Source organism: Patella vulgata, chromosome 1 (genome assembly GCF_932274485.2).
Source record: "Patella vulgata chromosome 1, xgPatVulg1.2, whole genome shotgun sequence".
Classification (NCBI taxonomy): domain Eukaryota; kingdom Metazoa; phylum Mollusca; class Gastropoda; family Patellidae; genus Patella; species Patella vulgata.
The window spans coordinates 64,510,822-64,534,546 of record NC_065879.2 but is presented as its reverse complement, the minus strand read 5'-3'; the positions used below and the strand labels follow the sequence as shown (position 1 = coordinate 64,534,546).

General features: G+C 33.9%; 2 protein-coding genes across 2 annotated transcripts; one reads left to right on the top strand and one right to left on the bottom strand.

The window, feature by feature from the left end:
• Positions 1–248: 248 nt before the first annotated feature.
• LOC126825468 (thioredoxin domain-containing protein 5) lies at positions 249–15,034 on the bottom strand. Its single transcript, XM_050555143.2, has 9 exons — positions 14,871–15,034; positions 11,202–11,292; positions 10,486–10,641; positions 9,466–9,672; positions 8,004–8,090; positions 7,233–7,361; positions 6,863–6,945; positions 5,888–6,014; positions 249–4,460 (listed from the first exon to the last, which is right to left on the bottom strand). The coding sequence occupies exons 1-9, from the start codon at positions 15,032–15,034 to the stop codon at positions 4,332–4,334; spliced, it is 1,173 nt and encodes a 390-aa protein (XP_050411100.1). The 3' UTR covers positions 249–4,331.
• Positions 15,035–15,246: 212 nt separating this feature from the next.
• LOC126809692 (60S acidic ribosomal protein P1) lies at positions 15,247–22,186 on the top strand. Its single transcript, XM_050534423.2, has 5 exons — positions 15,247–15,445; positions 18,555–18,615; positions 19,206–19,328; positions 21,707–21,766; positions 22,119–22,186. Exons 1-5 carry the CDS (start codon positions 15,374–15,376, stop codon positions 22,130–22,132), a joined length of 330 nt encoding a protein of 109 aa, XP_050390380.1. The 5' UTR covers positions 15,247–15,373; the 3' UTR covers positions 22,133–22,186.
• Positions 22,187–23,725: the final 1,539 nt, after the last annotated feature.

Sequence of the window (23,725 nt, the reverse complement as noted above, 5' to 3'; positions counted from 1 at the left end):
AGAGAGAGAATCGGGTTCAACGTCCATTCTACACCATTTTGAGATTAACATATGGTACAATTTTATTTCAATAATTCGCTAGCAGTGGGAGGAAACCGGAGGACCCAGAGAAAACTTACAAGGTTAGGTAGGAGACACCACGCCACTTGAATCAATGGCAGACCATATGATCTCAAATCCATGCATTAGATAATTGGGCTACCCAACACACCCTACATAACAAGAGTAAGTCTGTTTATAATATAATATGAACACAAAACAAGATATTTATTATGACATTAAGAATTTGTACAATATAGAACATTATCCACTGAAGAAGAATAAAAGGGGTGCACTAAGTAATCTTAGACTTAAATAATGAACAGTATACTGAACACCTCCTATGAAAGATGGTGGGTTCATTTTGCCCAATGATTTCTGATTTTTAACACAACCTTCTATCTCAATCAAAAGATACATTTGTGGCATTTGGCAGTGTTTGGCAATTGGGCAAAACAAACCCACCGAATAAAAGATGAATAAAAATATAGATTAGTATAATGATATATGACATTAAATATCTACCATTTGGCATCCTCATCATTATTATCTTCCGATTCTATTGTGCTCTAGACAAATGAAAATAGAGTTGAGTAAAACACAAACAACAGCTAAGGGACCCCAGGACAAATAAATTATACATTACAGAAAAGGTGCTATAAATTATATACATGAACATAAAGACAATAGTGCAATACAAGTACATAACCCTGTACAATAAATGTAATGCTATATTAAAGAAGATGGCACGTCTATATTCTAACAATAGACAACCATGACAAATATTAAAAACACTCTAACCTCAGTTCAAACACTAATCTAAATATTGCTCATGTGATGTCAATGGAAAGCGAGAGAGAGAGAAATGGGGTTTAACGTCTACTCGACACAAACTAGGTCATTTCGGGACTAACACATGGTTTTATTTTATTTCAATAATTCGCTTGCGCGTAGGGGTCTTTAGCAGTGGGAGGAAACCGGAGAAAACCCACGAGGTTGGACAGGTGACCCTACTCCTTGTCACGTACAACCAGGGATTCGAAACCACGCCAGTTAACTCAATGACAGGCCTCATGATACAGCGTGCACATGCTAACCATTCAGCCATCCAACCCCCCTAATGTCAATGGCGATGCAGTTCAAACACTAAATTAAATATTACATTTGTGGTGTCATTGACAGATCCAGAACTAGCAATTGTCATTTGGAGTGAGAAGAAACAAAACTAACATTAAATTTTATCACCTAAAATAAATAAGGTTGATTACCCTAAGTAGAATCCGATGTTAAGCTCCAAGATGGATGATTTACTAAAAACATCGCTATTTTTTAGCTTGGGGAGGCCATATTGACAGATCTGGTTGTATTGATGATTTGACTAATATATTTTGTAACACGGGTTGTAGAACCTAAAATTTGTTTGAAAGGTGATCCAAGTAGCTGTCACCATTCTCTGCCTTTTATTAGAATATAGAAATAACTCCTTTAAACACAGTTATAGTTGATGATATGTAAGCAAATGAATAAATTTCATAATCCGAAACATGATTATATACAGTTATTATAATTATAATATGAAAAAAAAAATGAAAAAAAATCACCATTTACAAATCCATTCAGAAACTAACACAATTATTGATAAAGGTGGATCTGGAAGGGATCCCCTTATTTTCCAATCACCATCTACACTCACTCTAAGAAAAATATTTAGTCTTTTAAAACATATTTTTCATTTTCATATACATGTATTACTTTAAGCAAGCCTGTAAGTAAACAGCTTGTCACTGAAAATTACCAGGCACAATTCCACTGGTGCCAATCATTTTGGCTGGCACAGATTTATATTTTTCCTGTAATTTTACTGATATTTTTTATAGTGTAGCATCACTTTAAAAGGGTATTCCCACTATAGGAATACCAAATACTTGCTGATCACTAAAGATAATAGTTCTAGATTGCATTTGAGCTTGATCACACCAATTCATATTAAGATTTCTGATATATGATCTAAAACTAAATATACTTATTTTGTTGACAAAGTTACCTTTTTTAATATTAAACAACTCTAAATACAATGTATAATTAATAACAGAATGTGCAATAATCTTATTGTGCAAATATTAAAGATACTACCAGACTGTATACAGCCTTACTTCTATAGCTATTATGAATATTTCACTTTTCTTTTTAATTTCAACATTAAAGGGCCAATTCCGATAATATTTTGGAGAATAAAATTGCTTAATTTTGTGTTAAAATCCCTTACCTTAGGGCTGAGCAACTAACTCAAAATATGTGATATGTTTTCAAACAACTTAAACCCATCAGTCTTCATCTGGAAATGGAGACCGGTGTCCCAAGCTGTATTATGCGGTGTCTGGATAACACCAGACTTTTATTTTATAAAAATGTGTAGGTGTAATATAACTTTCGTTATCAAGTGCATCAGATGGGTGATTCACTATCCAGATCTCTAAAGGAATGGGAATCGATATTAGGTAACCCAACGAAAAGATTGAACCGAAATCTTAAAAGGGTTCCGGATAAGCAGTTTTGACGTTCATGTCCAAACAACTCAATATTTTGAGCTGACATTTGGTACTCACACTTTTTATTTTTGAGACTATGTTCAAATCGGGATAGTCTCTTTAATTCCAGTTATAAAAAAAGAATACTGGTGGTTCTTAAAAGCATAAAGAATTTCATAATGAAAGCACATAATGAAAGCGTACATGGAAAATGGGCTTAAGAATTTCACAATGAAAGCCCATAACCAAGTGTTTTCTTGAACACACAAAGAATTTTATAATGAAAGCCCATAACAACTGGCTGCCCTTGAACACAATTAGGAATTACATAATGAAAGCCCATAACATACATAGGTGTTCTGAACTGACAGTACTGCAATCAAGTGAGGAAGAATTGACTCCTGTCATAGTTCTGTCAGTCCTGAAACAGATGCAGTGTGAGCAGAATTGAGATGTAGCAATGGTGTATAGTATTGTATATAGTTGCTTGAAATTTACTTGATTGACACCTTTTGAAGCATTGAGAGAATTCTATTCAAGGATGTTCAACTGAGTATCCCAATAGAGTCAAACATACTTGAATGCACTATCTTACTGAAAAGATTTTACATTTCTATATTAAGCACATATGGACACAAAAAAAATATATATATAGTAGTTTGAAACAATTTCACAATCATTAATACTTTCATAAATACTGTAATATAGTGCCTTTTCTAATATTTCACTTACTTTTACCTAGCATAGATATTTATCATGTAAAGTAGTATACGTTTAGTGGTCTGTATGCTGACTATATAAAACAAATATTTAAGGGTGTAGACATGAACAGAATAGAAGATAATTCAAATGCTAATAAATCAAGTGTTTAGAGAATTGAATAATTCATTAAGAGTATATTATGTGATTGAGTAAGATATGTTTCCCTAACAAGTCTTAAACCATATAAAAACTATTTCACATCTGAGTAATGCATACAACAAAGTGGTTGATGCACTATACATGTATCTGGCACAATTATGCTTGAAGAAATATAATTTTAATATAACTGATTTTAATACAATTTTAATATAATTAATTTTAATATAATTTTAATACAAATATTTATTCAAAGGCAAAGACGTCAGTTTTTTACTTTTTTCAAAGCTACAAATTTTCAGAATAAGAGAGGGCCAAATATATTAATTTCAATTGTGGAATTACTTTTTAAAGTTTTACTCTTTTCAAGCTTTTGTTCACAAAATATTGTTCATATGGTCTTACATCTTTAACTTCAAATATTTGTCAGTCTACATGTATGTATCTCGCCTTTTGTTTGACTCAGATTTCCTAGGAAATTCTTCAAGACAATACAACTATTTTAAGTATTACCTCAATTTATACTGAAAACTTACAAATTTAACTGTATTTATAGAGTGCTTTAAGATTAAATAATTTAATATAACCTAAACAGACCGATAGGAACATTTATCAGCCAGTCAGTTTCATCACTGGTCAGTCAACACTGGTAAATACATAATGACAGCCAATTTGATTTTTACTTTATTGGAATACACTATTTGTGTACCGATACATTTTGCCAAGATAGCTACCATTTGTTTTTTTTAATAAAACTATACTATTCTCATGTGAAGTTTTGACCTTTTTTTGACAAAAGCTGTTTGTTCCAAATTTTCAAGCCTGTTCACCAAGATTCCACAGAATTAAAAATCAAATTGGTGTGGCTAAAACAATTTTTTACTAACAATTATGACTAATATTATTTTATAGTTCATCCCTGTCGTGGAGATGAGAATCAACGAATGATTGAAGACTATCTAATGTACGAGATCCACTGTATTCTTGGACTTTGACTCCATTACGGAATAATATTAATGTTGGATAACCTCTAATCTGAAAGGTATCAAAATAAAATATAGTGATTTCCTCAAACTTGAGATCCGAAATACATAACCATTGATCGGAAAATATATAGCAACTACCGGTACCAGGGAAAATATATTTGTTGATAAAAACATCTTATTTTTCAAGCTAAGCATATTTTAAATAATACAGATGAAACCATTATGAATCAAATGAACTGGGGTTTTCTGCACCAACTGTGTTAATAAAGATGGGCATATGCCATGGCCTTACAGTGTGCTATGTGGGCACTGCTGCAACAACATAGTCTTAGGCCACACAAAAAAAAACCCATTCTGGTCCTCAGACAATCCTTTTTAAAAAATTGATTTGGGAGGGCATTTTTTGTATTTTGTTTATATTTTGTCAAAATCTAGCTAGTTTGTCATTTTTAAGAAACACAAAATTATTATAAATTCAATATTTATTCAACTCTTAATAAGAAAAAAAAAAAATAAGTAAGAATTTGAAATATCGGCCGAATAATTCTGTGTCCTTATCTATCTACATTTACTCCTTGGAAAATGTTTCAAATCCGTTGGTTTTTATTTTGGTGACTCATTGTTAAAGCATGGATTTTGCTGGCAATTTAAATCGAAGTAAGCGAAAGTAATCTCCCCACAGAGAATATTTTCGGTCATCTCTCTCACAGTCATATTTCTTGAGAGAGATAAGGCACTTTGATTGTAAAAAAATGACAGATTGACTGCAAAATTGTCGCCATCTTTGTGAATAATAAATTAACATTTGATTATTCATAGCCGTTTGTGATTATCAATAGTGTTTCCCATTGTTACATACTTGATAGCCGAGATTAGTGTTCACTTCCTGTTATCAAGAATCGTTGATCACAGGAAATATGAACAAGCGGAAATTATTGACTTTGTTTTTTATTTTCTTTAAATAAAAATGTGTTATACAGCCCATTTTGATGACGAAATAATGAAATGAAATGGGGTTTAACATCCTACTGTTCTGCTCTGAACTGAACTGGGCTAATGAAAACCGGCATACGCCATACTATGAGGGAATTTTTGCCCGGACAGCGGTACTACGGCCTACTCTTATATCGAATTCCAACTGCCAGGGGATCCATTACATGCATGCCAACATGTACACGGGACCTCAGTTTTTCATCCCATCCGAATGACTAGACACCTGTCCTTTGTCCTGCATCCCTGATGATTTTGATGACGGTATCTGAGAACCAGAATATTCTTTTTTGTGTGGCCATATTTCCAATACCAACTATAAAGGGGAAACAACTCAGGATAATCTCAGGGAAACTTTCTTCACCAACACCTGAATCGAAGCCTGGATCTCCTGGTTAGTAAGCCAGTATCTAATGCACTGAGCCACCGTGGCTTCCTTTTTTATTTTACATTATTTTACACTAAATATTAGTGACACTGGCTTACCTGATTATTTTTACATATATCTGAATGTCTTGTACAATCTACATCTGCTATAATAACATCATCTCGACCAGAATATACCTGAGCTAATTCTATCCATGTTGGTGCTAATCTTTTACAATGCCCACACCTATAGAAAATATCAACAAGAAAATAAATAGCTAAACAATTTTCAACAAGGACTGATTATCATCCAAGTATTCAACAAAACAAATCATATGAAATCCAAAGAAATTGATAGTCTTATTTGTGACCTAAATGAAAGAGTTTTATTAAAACTAGCTTAAACTAAGCAAGTTTTTGTCTCCTTGTGAAACTTCAATTAATGTGCTGTAGGCAAAAAGGGGCTAACAGTTGGACTATTTTATTTATATTATCAATGGCATTAAGTGTTAGTCCAAGTCTGAATCAGTTAGTTGCCTGAATCTGATGATTACCAATGCTAATGACATTCTACACACAGAGAACTATCTACTTCCAGAATAATTATATCCCCTGAATGGCCGCTATATCCAAAACCTAGTATACTATTTTGCAAGCGGTTCTACTCTGTTTCATATGTCATACACACAAGGACTAAATAAACATTTGAAATAACATTAAATGGAAGCAGAATAAATAACTGTGGAAGTATACTTAGTGTTTTCGACTAAAATCGTTGATTTCGGATTTAAAATGTTGGTCAACTAGCTTAGTGTATGTTCTCAAGCGGAGCTAATTCTAGACAGATAGCGTAAGTTTAGTATGTGCCAATGACTGGTGGTTGTACAATCATAGAGTATGTCAGTGTTGAGCTACAAGGTTCGCTTGAAGGCTTATCAAACTACATGTAGTCAATAGTGTGGCATTTTGATTATTAAACCTACAACTGTTATACATCACTCAAATGGGCATTGATTATTATTTTTTAGAAATGTATAGTAGTTTTGAATCTGAATAGCAGTAGCATGTATATCTACTCTATTGATGTGTACTTACCAGGGGGCATAAAATTTAACAAAAACTGTTTTTTCTGATATAACTTCATCATATGTTGCATCACTTAATTCTATCATCTCTGACTACAATAAAAAAAAGAATTTAAACATAATATATCTGTGACTGGTTTTTAATCAAATAATTACAATCCTCGTTATCTGGGAATCGTGTAAACCACGCCACTTGACTTAATGACAGGTCTTATAATCTAAAACTCACACGTTAGCACCCCCCTTACTCTTTGTACAATCATGGGATCAAACCCATGACATGCATAGATAACAGACCTAATGATATACAAATCTTGACTACTCGACACTCATCGAGACACAAGAAGAATGTGATGGAGATAAATAATGGATGTACTTACCTCTGGTTCGATCTCTTCAGGTATTTTTTCATCCGTTCTCTCTTTATCTTCATCATTCTTGTCTGATATCATACGACTTACAAACTCTTTTAATTCTTTATGGGTTCTACCACCATTATACGTTTCTACCTAAACACAACAAACAGTAATTATAATCTTTCTATTTGATTAATTTGACAATAAGATTACACCAATCCACATAATTTGGAAATGAAATGAAGGTTTAATATCCTACTTTTCTGCACTAACTGAGATAATGAAGACGGATTATGCCATATTTGAACTGTCAAGGGTTCATTTACATCCACCTCAATGCGCACAATGTATCAATGACTATATACTGTCCATGCTATGCAGCGGGTAAACCATTTTTGATGTTCTTTGTATTTTTCAGAAAGAGAAAGCAATTGACAATTAATAAATAGAGATTTATTTATCACCCAGCCCTTTCATACGAGCACAAATAAGTAAATATCAATCTATGGCAAAGATTTAATTTTACTGAACCCGATTACATAAGGGCGTAGTGATACATCATTTTTTAACAGCAAGTCACCTGTTACAAAAGTCTTATATATTGACCCGGTGTTTCATTAAACCTAATTAAAGCTTTGTATAAATGACTGTGACAAATCTATGAAAGTCACCTTTCTACATATATGTGCAGCTTGTGAAGCTCCTCCTAGGATGTCCTAATCACATGACCGGATACTATTCTCATAGCTTTATATTTTTGGATATGCTTATACTAAATGCATGGTACTAGCCTACCTTTTGTCCATCTATATAATATATCAAAGTGGGATAACCAGTAATATCATGCATGCCACAAACAGTTCCATATTCCTGGCAATCTATCTATAATATAAACAAATATCATAATATACATTGCTATCTATCTATAATATACAAATACAACATTCATGACAATCTATAATATAAATGAAATGAGGTTTAACGTCCTACTATTCTGCTCTGACTGGGATAATGAAGACGGATCTATAATATAAACAAAGATTATAATATACATGGAAATCTAACTATAATACAAACAAACCAGTTTTCTTAATTAAATGTTGAACATACATTATGTAAAAGCTATATCTGCCTATTTCAGGTCTTTCTTTAGGCCTGAAATGCTATCTAAATTATTAATTAAACATTAATTAACTTATCCAGACCATAATCAACTCTCGATGCCATCGCTAGCCTGCGATATTTAGCGTATTGGAATACATTTTGTTTTTTATCATATTGACTTTAGTAATGATGATCGAGGCTAGCCTAAAATTCAAATGCTAATATTTTGGTTCAGAGTGAAGCAATTTGACTGAAATTTTCAACATATTCTATTTACATTATCTATTTTTTTTTAACTATTAGAGCGGGAACCGTCAACTCTTTATAAAATCTCCCATAATGCCCCTTTAAATAATCAGTCTGAGTACATATTTGATATTTTAGCAAAAAAATCAAATGACACATCGTTGTATGGGGAAGTGCTACCAAAAGTAGATTGGACATTGTTTTTTTTAAAACTACAAAACAGGACAGCAAGAAGTACATGAAATTTTTGATGCACCCATTGTAACTCCATCCACCTCTTTATTTTCTTCTCTCGATTTGCATCCCCTTACACAGAGGATTCTTTATAATAAAGATGCCTTATTCAAAATTATTACATTTAATACTTCATTTTATCTTAATTCCCATTTTTATTGAAAACATCTTTTTCCAAAACTGATATCTTGATTCAATCTGATTAAGATACAGATCTATTTTTTGTTTTTATTAAACTTTCGATGGACTACACTACATGAAGATCTGACTAGTTGCACTGGAAGGTCACGGCAGGGGTTGTAAGAGTGGCCTTTCACCCTATGATGTCAGACATTGATTAATCAATCAGCATTGACGTTTCTAGTGGTTTACCCACGTACCGAAACACGTCAATACTGCTTTTACGCAGTTCTAGTTATTATCATTGTTACTTTAAAGATACTAATGATAAATTACTAAGTTTTTAGAATCCCATTCTTCTTCTAGTGTTTCAATTAATAAATCTACACACTACAATACTGTATTTTAGGTATAGTTTTTAGAACACCATTGTACCTGTAATTGTAATGTTTTGTTTGATGAATGTACACACTACACAGTTGTATGGTTTTTGAAAATCTTAATTTGGAGAAACAGAAAATGTCTAGTTTCTAATAAAAAAATGATTGCCTACCTTAGCAATATTAACGTCAGGGTTGAATTCAAATGTTCTAGCCAAATCGTCCCACACTGGAGCTAACTTCTGACAATGTCCACACCATGGAGCGTAGAATTTAACAAAGTAATGACCATACTTGATCACTTCGTCCATGTCTTTCTCCAAAATTTGTAATTGTTTTTTGGGTTCCGGAGGCTGAGGATCTTCTTCTTCTTCATTTGCCTACATTTTAAAACAAATCATTATGTGTCAACCAAGTGAAACAAATTTTGAAAACAAGTTTGACAGGATGTTTTGGAACAATAAAATTTATTTTGCATAATCATGTTGTCAGACCATCTACATGTACTGATAAAATTCTATAGATAATGATATTTATATAGTGCATTCTTCACTTTTTTTTTTTTTTAAAAAAAGCCTGCTGCTCAAAGTGCATTTATATTGCTCTCAATGATGAGCAAGTTGCAGTATTTGAACAACCAAGTTTTTAAGCAATACTTGAAAACATATAAGGATAGAGGAAGTCTAACATGCTCGAGAACAAAATTCCATAAAGTTGATGCGGTCGTACAAAAGGATTTTGATCGAAATATTTTTAAATTTGCTTTCGTCACATTCAACAAGTGTTTACTAATATGTGAAGAATTCTATATTAAGAAAGTGCAGCAGGGATACCTTGACAGCATTAGCCAAATTTGTTGTACAGCTGAAGGTATGTAAAATTAAGGCTGTTGACGATGTGTTGGTCACTGTGTCTTTCAATGTGCCTTACATGTATGTTGGTCTTCTTAAAAAGTAATTTACCATACATGTATGTTGGTAATCTAAGAGAGTAACATACACTCTGTGGGTAATCTAAGATAGTAACTTGCCCTATATTCATCCTCTAAGAAAGTAACTTATGCTATGCTGGACCTCTATTAGACAGCAACTCAACCATTGTTGTTCCTCTAAAACAGTAACTTACCCTACATGTATGTTGGCCCTCTAAGATAGTAACTTACCCTATGTTGGCCCTCTAAGACAGTAACTTACCCTATGTTGGTCTTCTAAGAAAGATTTAAATGAAGATAAATCTCTGTTGCCTTTGTATCGTACAAAATCTGTAGGACTATCGTAGAAATATTTTAATGTAGGATAACCAGTGATATCTTGTTGAGCACATAATGGGGTTTCTTCTGTACAATCAACCTATGATAAGAAAAAAGAGTACTAGGAGTTAAACATCTTTAAACGCTAAATATTCCACACTGAAAAGCAAATATAGAGTTTAAGATCATACACAATAAAAAGCAGTTTTATCAAAATGCATAAGCTTACTGCACATTAGTCGCTCAAGCAGTTTTCTGTGGTCACAGAGCTCACAAAATTTTGAATGACTTAACAGCTAGGATCAGAAAGTTTTCAACTTAATGTTCAAGGGCTATAACTCTGTAAGTCATCTTCAGAAATCAATTTTCTTCTTTATGCCATGAATATAGACCTTAAGTTTCATTTTTAGTGTTGTTCTGTGCTTTTGTTGGGCACTTGGCGCTGCCCATTTTTGTAAAACACCTGCCTGATTATTATATCAAATACATTAATCTGAATGTCAAGACAAATGAAAAGATTGTCATATATAAATTATAAGTGGTATCAGGTAAGCATATCCTGTTTGGTTAATTTGTGCACAACACCTGTCATTTTGGTATGCATGTCCTTAATAACATCACACAGATCTTTACCGAAATAGCTATTTAAATGTAAGTTACCTTTGCAATAACAACTGGACTATCTTGTAAATTATTATATAATTCAGCTAGTTCATTCCATGTTGGTCCTAATCTCTTACAATGACCACACCTACAATAAAACAATGGAAGAATGACAAGAGAATTCACAAAGGTAAGAAGATAGACAGAATATTAAATTTAATGAAAATGGCTATTCTGAATGAATATTATACATTACATTATATCTACTAAGAAAACTGAATTCTTGGATAGCCTTGTCAGTTTGGTTGAAACAATTTATACTGAGCAACTCTATGAATGTGTCAGCACAAGACCCACCACCACATACTCCTGTGGAAAAGTTGAGCAAAATGCTGTATAATGACAACAAATATGGCTATTTTCATATACAATGGCCAAGAGCTACTTAGACTGGAAGTTACTAGCAAGCAGTCATACATGAGAGTAGCCACAGCTGGCCAGCTCAGAGAAACATGTACATTTGACAATTATACATCCTATAAGTCGAATCTGGGGTAGGTTCTATTAACCTATAAACATAGGCGTACGGGGAAATTTTTGACTGGGGGGGGGGGCGGTGGTGGTTGGTGCCCAAAAAATTAGTATGTTACATAATGATAATAAATTTGCTGTTAAATTGGACACATTCAAGAACACAACATTTTTTTATACAACTGTGTGCCCAAATTTTCCCAGCATTTGGTGCCCAAAATGGGGGGGCGGCCGCCCCCCCCAGCTCGTATGCCTATGCCTATAAATAGCCATCGCACATGAAATTTTTTACACATCTATCATATATTAAAGCTGTAAAAAAGACATTGTTAACTTTAGCTCTTTGGTTGTTACAGCAGCTTTATTAGTTAGTACTTTGGTTCAGTATAATAAATATCTCTGAAGCTTGATGGTTTGGCGAGAATAGAATACTAGTACTATAAGGTTCTCATAACTATTGTTGAGTTGCCAAACTTGCCTGGTTTAGCGCGACTAATTTCAAAACAAGGGCAAGTAACCTATTTTGCACTAAAAAATGCCTTTATGTAATGGCTGCTTGTTGTTTACATGTTAAATACAATGTACATAACTATAAATGTGAGAAACTAAGTTACGGCTTATTACAATATATATAAATATTGTGGTATAATTGTCAAATCATTTGGAGATATTTATTTATGATGGGGCACCCTACCCTATATTTTATACAAAGTGAAGCTCTAAAGTATTGCAGAGCTCTTTCCCAGTAACACAGGAGCATATAATTGTAACTGAAACTGCCATAGACTGTGGGCTTTAAAAATAATTCAGAACAGAATTACCGGATACACTGCGCAAAAAAAACAATACGCATGTCAACATAGTCAGAGTTATCTCTCCTTTATCAAATCTTGCAAGATTAGGCGTCTTACCAAATTAATCAATGATGATGTCACATATATATGACGTCAATGAAAATAGTTCTCACACATGTTTTCTTCTTCTTTGTTTTTAGCAGAATGAATTGGTGATTTATCCAATACTCGTATATAATTCAAATCAAAGTAAAATTGAAATTTCACATGAAATGAAATTATTTAATATTTTTTGCGTCACTTGCTAAGCTTAATTGAGAAGTTTTTATATTTGACAATAATCGGGCAAGAGAAACAAAAACTTGTTGTGTTCATTCAAGTTTTGGAGATTTACTATCTCAAACGAAGTCGATAGACACGAGACGTAACTCTTGTTATCTATTGTAGTTACAGAATAATGAGAGCAAACTCCTAGCCCGTGCCTATTTAATATACATGTAGATCTAAATTAAAATCAATTTTTGCATTACTTGAGAAACTTAATTATGAAGATTTTCTATATCTGACTCGCTCTACTCAGGCAATGCCTGTTACATATTATTATTACATGTTATAAAGCACTGTGCTTGAGCAAAGCTTTTTTCCGGTAAAACAGGAGCATAACCAAAACTATCATAGACTGTTGGTTAAAAAAAAAAATTCAGACAGGAACCAAATACACTGGTCCAAACAGGCAATGCACAATGTTGACAGATTTTTAAATATTTGATCAAAGTGCAATGTATGTGTTTCTGAATTCTTGCTACTGCTTCTTCCTTTAAGGTAATTAACTGTGCGAATATACTTTTCTTTCCATATCGCCTTGCTCATACCTGTTGGCCTACCAGTAAACTGACTGTCACAAAATACATTAAAACGAATAAAACTTAACACGGTGATCCATTATCATCGCAGTAATCCATTAAATACCCTGCACAGACTTAACTCTGCCCGCACAGATTAGTCAATGGAAATCAGGCAGTGATTCATTCATGGGCGGGGGTAATCTGTCTGTGAGGTGAAATTTGCGCTCAACATAATATAGAGCGAAGCTCTACAGCATCGCGCGAAGCGCGGTGGTTGAGCAAAGCTCTTTTCCGTTAACACAGGAGCGTAACTGAAATTGTCACCCACAGACTGTTGATTAAAAAAAAATTCAGACAGGAACCGGATACACTGGGCAAAACAGGCAATGCGCATGTCAACTTACCAAATCTCGCCCAAGCGAGATTACGCGCCTCATAGAACTATTTCTATGACGCGTCTAATCAATGACGTCACATATTTTGACGTCAATGAAAATAATTCTCACACTTTTTTGTTCTTTTTTAAAAAACAAAATTAATGTATACAAATTAGATCTAAATGAAAATCAATTTGGAAAAACTAAATTATTTAACATTTTTTGTATCACTTGAGAAAATTAATTATGAAGGTTTTATATTTGACAATAATCAGCTTCGCTCTACTCAGGCAATGCCTGTTACATATTACATATCCGGTTCTGGTCTGATTTTTTTTTTAACCAAATGTCTGTGACAGTTTAGGTTATGCACCTGTGTTACCCGAAAAGAGCTCTTCGCGTCACTTTAGAGCTTCGCTCTATATTAATCAAATACCAGTATATAGAAAAAAAACAATGGTGTAGAGTTGGAGGGTGTGTGTTTTGGTGGGGAGTGAATTCATGAGAAGGGGAGTTTCTATTCTTGGACAGTATTATTAGGCCGTGTTGAATTGATTCCTTGTTTCTCCTGCCACCACTCTGGCAATCATGTGCGGTAGTGCGGTAAACACAACACAAAGTGGGTTTCAAAACACAAAGTGGTCTGGCATAATACCTATATAGTCTGAGGGTTGTGTACCATTTTTAATAATATTATAAATAATCTAGTTATATTATTGGTTAGAATAAAAACACAGATAATATTTAATTAAATAAATTTAATAACAAACTAAAATTTGGTAACAAGTGGCTTCTTTGTTTAACTTTTTAAAAAATGAAATAACCATATTTTGATATAAATTTTCCGTATTCTTGTGTTAAAATACAATGGAAACATTCCAGTTATAATTTGATTCGCTTGTTGAGTTATAGATGGTTTCGATAATATCATCGAACGTGAAAGTGCTGGGAATAACCACCAAAGTCGAGTCGAGATAAGTAAATTCGCGTACCGGTCGGCCTAATTTATTTATTGATGTTCAAGGAAATAATAGTGGTCCCGTTTGTTCGTTCGTTTGTTAAACTCCAGAAACGAGCGAACGGGGCCACTATTATTTCCTTGAACATCAATAAATTAGGCCGACCGGTACGGTCTTATTATTCAGTAAACACTTCAGACAACGATATAAAATCACCCACCAGGGTGCATAAAACATAATGAAATAACGTTTAGAGCTGACAGCTTCTTCAAAAGTGTCTGCTTTCAGCGATTTTACTTGGTCACCATGTTCACCGTCGGCTAAATACAGGGCAACACACGAGAATAAACTGAGAAGCAACACGTAAACACTGGAGGCCGACATATTGGTTTTTGAAAGTGTTTGAGATTGTCGTAAACGGGTTTTCTTTTTGTGTTAAAGTTTTAATCATATTCTAGAAAACTTGCTTTTCATTAATTCATATATAGCACTGTGGAAAAAAGCATTGGTGTTTAATCATTGTGTTTGATTTTGATAAATACTGTTATAATGTCAAAAATTTTGTTGTCGTAAAACCGGAAGTTTTGCACCACGACCCAGCAATCGTTCTTTTCCGCCATTGCTACTGTGGAAAGTGTTCTGTTCTCGTAAGAGCTAAGGCCAATCAGGCGACTTACACTATTATTTCACAACATCCGACCACTTAAATAAACTAAAAAAGAAATGGCTTCTCAAGACGAACTTGCTTGCGTTTATGCAGCTCTTCTGTTGTCAGACGACAACGTTGCCATCACCGTAAGTAGCCAGTCGATCACGTGGAATATAGATTTACATGGTTTTTTTTTTTATCAATCCAACACCCAATTTGTTAGTGACAGTTAGGGTGCCCCACCATAAATCAATATCTCCAAATATCTCGACAATAACTATATATACACCAAGCCTTAAAGGAGCTAAATCGCTAACATTTGGGACCTAGAAATTGACAAAAGTGGGTCGCAACGCATATAATACTGTAATATGAATGTATATAAACTGATTTACATTCAATGGTTTCCGTTTTTACTCCAATTTCAAATCAGTTATGTTCGGCGAAATAAGCCAGCAGTCTCAAGCGAGTGCAAATTTCTAGTGTCTGGTTATTCCAGTCTACATACACCGTTTGATTTGGTGCAATGTGTCTAGCCTCGTCCCTCGAGTATCTTGATATATCTGGGGCTGAAGCACATTATGGTACACGATTCGTGTACCAACTGTAAATTGTTTATTTTGTCTTAAATATTGGATATCAAAAGCCCATCTTTTTTCCGGTAAGATCACAACATGAATGTTGATTTAATTTGACAAATAATTCGTGTTTTCAATGTTGAAGATTTTGGATGATATTGAGTTAGAGACTTAGCTACTTTAAATCAGTTTCAAACATTTATAGTCACTTAATAAAGGGTCATGCTGTGCTTAAAGTTAATAGCTATGACCATTTTAATCATCCATAAATAATACACTGAAAGATGGTTCCGAATGTCGCCCATAACATTCAAGCACGTGTGAGTAAAAAATAGTTTACGTGCCCTTGTTTTGAAAGTATTCTCGCTTAACCAGTCGACCGATCGTTCTACGTTTGATTAGGCCTAATAGGCCAGGACAATCAAGACTACTTTTTTACGAAACATGACAAAGCTGGAACAATGAATTGAATTTAGAATCACGCACGTTAGGCAACTCAACAATTGTTTTAAAAACCTTGTAAAAGTAAAATGAAACTACTGCTAGTATCATGTTCTTTCACCCTATTAGGGTGCCCCACCATAAATCAATATCTCCAAATATGTCCGCATTTATACCAAAACAATGGTATATACAATTGATAACAAGTCTTAACTTACCATCTCAAATTTATTTTATAATCCCTAAATACTAAAATAGTAGTAAACAAACAGTTGTGTTGTATTTAACATTTTGTATCCAATTTTGTTTCACCTGCTTACCTAAATTTCGTTTTGTCTTATATGGCTGAGTTATGTAGATTTGGGAGAACGATAGATCCGAGACGGTCCTCAGCATTTTAGCACATATGAAGTCCTATGCGATTGTCACTAGGGCAAGTCTCGGGATGTAAACATGGCTCGCGCTAACCTTTACCCTAACCCACAATCCACATATGTATGACGTTTTATGTGCCGGACTGTCTCCAATCTTGCATTTTCCGTAGATTTGTGCATTACCCAATATTTAGATTTCATGGCTTCTGCCAAACCTTTAAGCAGACGGTGGCATATTTTTAACAGTATACCGACTCTAGCGAGGTAAGCAAGGTCTTATTTTCTCACTAAAATGTTCCTTTACATTGTTCAGGCATTCACAAAGACTGACACACGAATGTTTGCTATGTAATTGAGTGAGGGCCGATACTTTTTCAACAAAGATTCTCTATGAAACATTGCAGAAAGCTAGGTCAATAAATCTAATTTAGAAACACTCACGTTGAGAACCTTGTAAAAACAAAAGCAAAATACTACTAGATTGCTTTTATTTCCTAAAAAACGGCGCTTACTAAACCAAAAGATGCTGCTTCTAATGGTATAATTCATAATATAGCAAATTTGAAAAAAAAACCAAAATGAAGGTAATTTTCTAAAGCTGCTGTAACAAAGAATTGGTTAAATATTTTTATTCAGAATTTTAACTATAGATTTTTTTTCTAAGGCTTTAATAGTCGATAGATGAGTTGAAAATTTCACATGGGATGATGGCTATTTATAACCTCATTGACTACTGGTTATTCTCTCACTGGATGCCTAGCCAGAAATCAGTTTGGGACTAGTCACTAGGAATTTTGGCTGTGTTGGGCACCAAACAGTTGTCATAGTGCCCATCCTCTTGGCCCAGTGGGTGAATGAAAGTAGGACATTTAACCCTAAGTTTCAGTTGTCATAGTGTGTTACTTTAAACTTAGTTGGCGATTAACCTGTATATACGGGACAGTACCATATACATGTATATTAAAGATACATTATGTAAGGTTTAAATATAGAGCCGGCCGTTCCTGCTATAATAGTTCATAAACAGATAATCAGCTAAAACACAGTACATGTATTTGTGACAAGTGTCACATGTATATTGACTTGAAATTTGGTTGTCTTTAAGAGAGATCATTATTGAAAAAGGTGAATATAAGAAATGGACTGTAAATTCTCTATATCGTTTCCAAACTGTAACATCAAAAAATTGAAACTGGACAAATACTTTGTTTTACCCAAATGCAAAATGAATATATTGAAAATTTCATTCAAATTACTTTATTCTGAGCGAAAATAATAAGCCTTTGAATGTTTGAAACTGATTGCAAGCACTGTACGGATCGTTCGAACCTAAGCCTTGCTTCACCATTTTTACGTAAATCATTTTAAAGTGGCTGAACCGGTCTAATCTGCTTAAAATCTAACCCATTTGATGGCATCGAGAGTTGATTATGGCTCTGTCATGTTATTAAATGTCTAATTAATAGTTTATTTGCTAACAACAAAAGAGTGAAAGTTGAATCTCAGAAGGAATATTGGTCCAATATATGTTTTAGTATAATTTGCAAAGATAGTAATTGAAAATTTCGCAAATATTTGACATCTGCAGATTACAAAAAGTGCAGTCAACAAACTAAACATTATCAAAATGAAAGTTAACTTAAACAACCAAATGTCTGGTCAAAATTTATCTAAATGGGCCTATACGTCATTGGATTCCTATTAAATAACAAATATTAAATCCTTTTGAGATTTTGTTATCACTGTTGTGACTAATCCATTGTCGTTTTGACTAAAAGTTGGGTCCTCTTTTACCTGATTTTCAGCTGCTTTGTTTTAAGACCGTTCACAGGAATTGTTATTGATATATATTATTTTTTCAGGCTGATAAAATTAACACCATTTTAAGAACTGCTGGTGTTTCAGTTGAACCATACTGGCCATGTAAGTTGTGTTTAAATCGTGATACATGTATATGCTTATGTTAAAATTGGTTGCTTTAAATCAATCTGTGGTTATCCATATTTCTTCCATGCTGGTGATGGAAGATGAAATGGGACAAGTATATCTATTTGGATCACCCTTCCAGTAACAATCTACTGGGAACAGAGATGCTGTTTGTAAGATTACATGTGGGACCCTACTCAACACTAATGCCCTGGTTCTGTTACCTCAAGTCTGTCTTTGCACTTTTTGGGGGTTGTCATTGATATGGAAGGTTGTATATTTATTCGGATGAGACGAAAGAGGTCTTGCATATAAATTGCCTCTGGAAAAGATGCTGCAGCAGTTTGAAATTTGAAGTAGAAAAGGCGGAAAGCCGGAAATACTTCAAAATCCCTCCCCATCTTTCATCATAAGCATGAAAATGGCAATATTTGTCTAAGAGTGGGGTATTGTGTTGATAACATTATGGGAATTGTAGACTAATACGTAATCTACTGTCTCCACTGCATGGATTATGGTAAACCACCTTTGTCAGTTTCACTTTTCCATCTTACATATACAAGGTATTTTACCCTTTGTTTTAACAGCCTTGTTCAGTAAAGCTTTAGATGGTGTTAACGTAAAAGAATTGATCACCAATATTGGTAGTGCCGCTGGTTCTGCCCCAGCAGCTGCTGCTCCAGCTGCAGGTGAAGCTGATCCTGCCGCAGGTAATTATTTAAGCAAAGACTGGTTTATGTTTCATTATTTCAATGACTTGGGACACAGTTCTATAGATTATGATTATTTCTGTCATTAACTGACTCCAATTGCACAGTATAGTCCTAATTTCGTAACTTGGACATTTTAGAATGCATCTAGATTGATTGTTGTTACCAATGATGTTTGCCAAGGATGTGAATCTTAATGTGTACTTTAGATTAGTCTTTCTGAGGTAACAACACTCCGTCTTGTCATTCAATTCACTATGTTTAAAAATAAAGCTGAATATTTTACTACATCAACCCCCTGTGCAATCCTCTGCAGAGTGGATCTTTTTATATCACTATATTCAATATACTTGATGGTTGGGTTGTCTTCATTCCATTGATATTAAGACATACATGTACTTTCTATCATTTAATTCATTACCATTCATGAAAACAATAGCCAGCAACAGTTTGTTAGGTGTTGGTATATTTATTGTCCCCCTTCTTTCGAAGGAAGCAGGGGACTATTAGAGTGGATCTGTATGTCTGTCTGTGCGTCTGTTATTTGGGACACAATAACTCTTCTAATTTAGCTAGAATGTTCAAACATGGTGTAGGTGTTTATTAGGTAAATGCCTTGATGGAGTTCGAAGATGAGCATTTTCTGCTTAGGGTGTACAGATAAGCAATTTGATTGGTTGATGCTTTAAGACACTTTACCTTAACCCTTCCTGAGCTAACCACTTCATACCCATAGAGGGCTATGCAAATATTGAGTAAAAATCAAGCTTTAGATCCTGTTGTGAAAAACCATGCATACCTTGAATATGAATGCGACTACAACTGTAAAATTGCAAATGTATATCCATTATATATGACTTGGGATTTTGCATATGTTTAGTTTAGATTTTATGGTTACTATGGTTACCAGTGTGATTCAAAATGGCTGCCATATTATTGTCATAAATGAAATATTGGATATTTTCTTGTCATTAAAAAATTCAAGATGGTCAGGAATAAAGCTATATGGATTATTAACATGATAGATATCTCTTTTGTAAGAATAGTATAGGTTTTTTGGGAAAAGTCACTAAATTGTGATAATGTTTTTTTCTAAAAATAATTATATGTAAACGAGCAGTATTGACAATTTTGCGGTAGGCAACACACATATAAAAATCATCAGTAACAAGTTTTTATTAACAATAAAATAAAAATAAATTAAATATTTGGAAAATAACAATAATATATACCGAAATATTCACATTAGGGTTGCCATGGTAACCAATTTGACCATATCGTCTACGTCTATATTGGTAGCGATCTAAGTGCGCGACTGTATAAAAGCAGACGAATAATTTCCTCCTGAGAAGTCTCCCTTTTTTGTGTCTTTACTTTGTGACAAACATCTGAATTTTCATCACAAGAAGAATCCCCACTAATAGTATAGTCACTACCCGAATCCAATATAGGCGTGACGTCATCGACATAGGGACTCACGGCTAAATTCAGCCGAAGTCTTTTTGTTGTGAAGGACGCCATTCCTCGGCTGTTCTGACTATTGATGGTTGTTCCGTCAATAGAGGAAACCCCCTCGTAATGAAAACTCGTGTTATACACCATCTAAGGTTAAAACCATGCTTTTACAGGGGAGTAAACCAAGTTAAATAAACTTCCCGACTATCGTCGAGTGCCGCTCTGACAGACTATAAAATTATCCCGACAATCGTCGGGATTAGCTCAGGAAGGGTTAAGTTCTAATTAAGTGAGAGTGACAAAAACTGGGTGTATAGTTTCATTACATCAATACCTTAAGTAACAAAGTTAGATGCTTAGTATTTTCTGCTTAGACAAAGTAGAGACTTCAATCTGATTGGTTGGGACTTTGGGACACAATAACTCTCTAATTAAGCTAGACTGTTCAAATTTGCAGGGCTGTCATAATGGAATGTAATGAGTAATGGAATATTTCAAAAGTAATGGAAATGTAATTACATTCCAAAAATCATGTAGTTAAAGGTTTAATAAAATTAGACATCAAAAATTCAGTTGAATCAAATTAATAATTGCTCCCTGAAGCTGTTGTTACCAATGATGATTTGCCAAGAATGTGAATCTTAATGTGCTTTAGATTAGTCTTTCTGAGGTAGCAATGGCATTAGATTTACAGATAAGTTGGGCTTGCCAACCAGTAGGTCCAAGGTTTGATCCTGGTGTTGGCTGAGAAAATTCCTTGGGATATTCCAGTCTTGTATTCCCCTAGTCATTAGTGCAGGGTTGAGATACATGATGTACATGCATGCTCATCTTTATTTGGGGTCTGTGCAGAAAGATGTTAAACACATTTCATTTATAAATTGACTTATGTGATCATAATGTTATGTACTTTATTGTTTCAGAAGCCAAGAAAGAAGAAAAGAAAGTAGAATCTGAAGAATCTGATGATGACATGGGATTTGGTACGTTTATAATTTACAATAAAAAAAAACAGTTTTACTTGTGTTAAAGGTGGAAAATAGAAATAGTTGAAGGAATGGATTCTTCCAGACACAGCTATTCAAAATTTAATGTCAGAAAATATTCCAATGAAAGCAGGTTGTGAATAATTGTCCTTCCTTACATGACCCGAAACTAATGGCTTATTATAATTCATTTCCTTTTGATATGGTAGTGAATTATCAATTTTAATTTCTGTTTTCATTTGACCACCATTTATTTTTTTTTTAGAAAAGCTACCACAATGTAGTATCTGAACCCTCCTCTTGACTGTATTCGTTTAAATTTATGAACTATTTTTTTTTCTAATTTCAGGTCTATTTGACTAAATACCAGAGATTTCTAGTATAAAAGAAAATAAAAATATGTAAAAAAAAAAAAAATGCAATAAGTTTTTATAGACCCATGTGTATTTCATATTGTTGTAAATCATTGTGACGGTTGTCTGTTTATTGTACAGGTGAAAATTTGCCCGAGTGCTAACATCCAATCCTTTGAGCCTGCTATGCTCTGTCCAATCCTTTGAGCCTGCTATGCCACGATATGTAATTTGCCTTAATCAAACCCTTACCGTTAAAGGACCATTCTCATAGAAAATCATGATTTGGTGATTACATGTACATATCCCATTCCAATCAACCTTTTGATATTTGTTGTGGTTGGTTCTGATCTGTCGAACAACTGGCGTGTCCAACCTCGTGGTTTTCTCCGGTTTCCTCCCACTGCTAAAGACCCCTACGCACAAGCGAATTATTGAAATAAAATTAAACCACGTTAGTCCCAAAATGACCTTGATTTTGTCGAGTGGACTTCAAACCCCATTTCTCTCTGATCTGTCGAAAACTACACTGCAACAATAGTAAACTTCAATTGATGAGAGCCAGTAGATGCTGGAGGGTCCTGTCTGGTTAAGAAGTTTACCGATTAAAATCTTATAATTTTTTTTTTTTTTTTTTAACTGAGAGTTCTCATAGAGGAAGGATTGTCAATGGGGCCAAAAAAGAAACTAAATATTTGTGGTGCACATGCTGTGTTGAAATCGATTCCATTTGGATGGGTAAAGTGTCCAGAATCCTACAAACATTCTAAAAAAGGTTATTTGAAAACTAGATTGCAGTAATTCCTTTTTATGCACCCAGATTTTCATGTGGACGTATATTGTCGCCCCTGTCTGTTCATTGTGGTCACAATAGTTATTCGATTTTGACGAAACTTGAAACATAGTTTTATCCCAAAGACCCGTTTTCCTTCAGTTATTGGACTGGATTATGGCCCCTTATTGTATTTTATACGCCCACATTGTAATACCCAAGCATTCAAAGAATGGATTATTGTTCTGTTCTGTTTCACAATGAGTTAAAAATATTGCATCAAATCTATTTGGGGTTTTTTTTTATGATTGCAATGAAATGAAAATGGAATTGAACACCCTACTTTTCTGCTCCATCTGGGCTAATATTATATACCCCAACTTGCGATCTCGTAGCTGTCAAAACTCGAGCTTGTGCCTTCAAAATATTCATCAGTGTTGGCTTAAGGGTTGTGTGCATAGGAACTTCTTTTTTTGCTGGGACGGCATAACTTTTAGTTTTGTTCATTTAAAGAATACACGCACACTTAAGAATGAAATGTAAAGGATCGCTGACAATAGGGGTTCGTTCGCTCATGAACCCAGTACTACACACCAAAATTGAAGTAAAGATAGTTTGCCAGGCAGCAAAATAAAGGCCCAAAATAGCCTAATCCTTCGAGCAGTCGACAAGGGCTGTCACATATTTATACTTTTGTATTTAATTAAAGATAGTTTGCCAGTCAACAAAATATAGGCCCAAAGTAGCTTGATCATTCCAGCAGCCGACACTCGACAAGGGCTGTCACATAGTTATACTTTTGTATTTAATAGAAACAATTACAAGAGATTA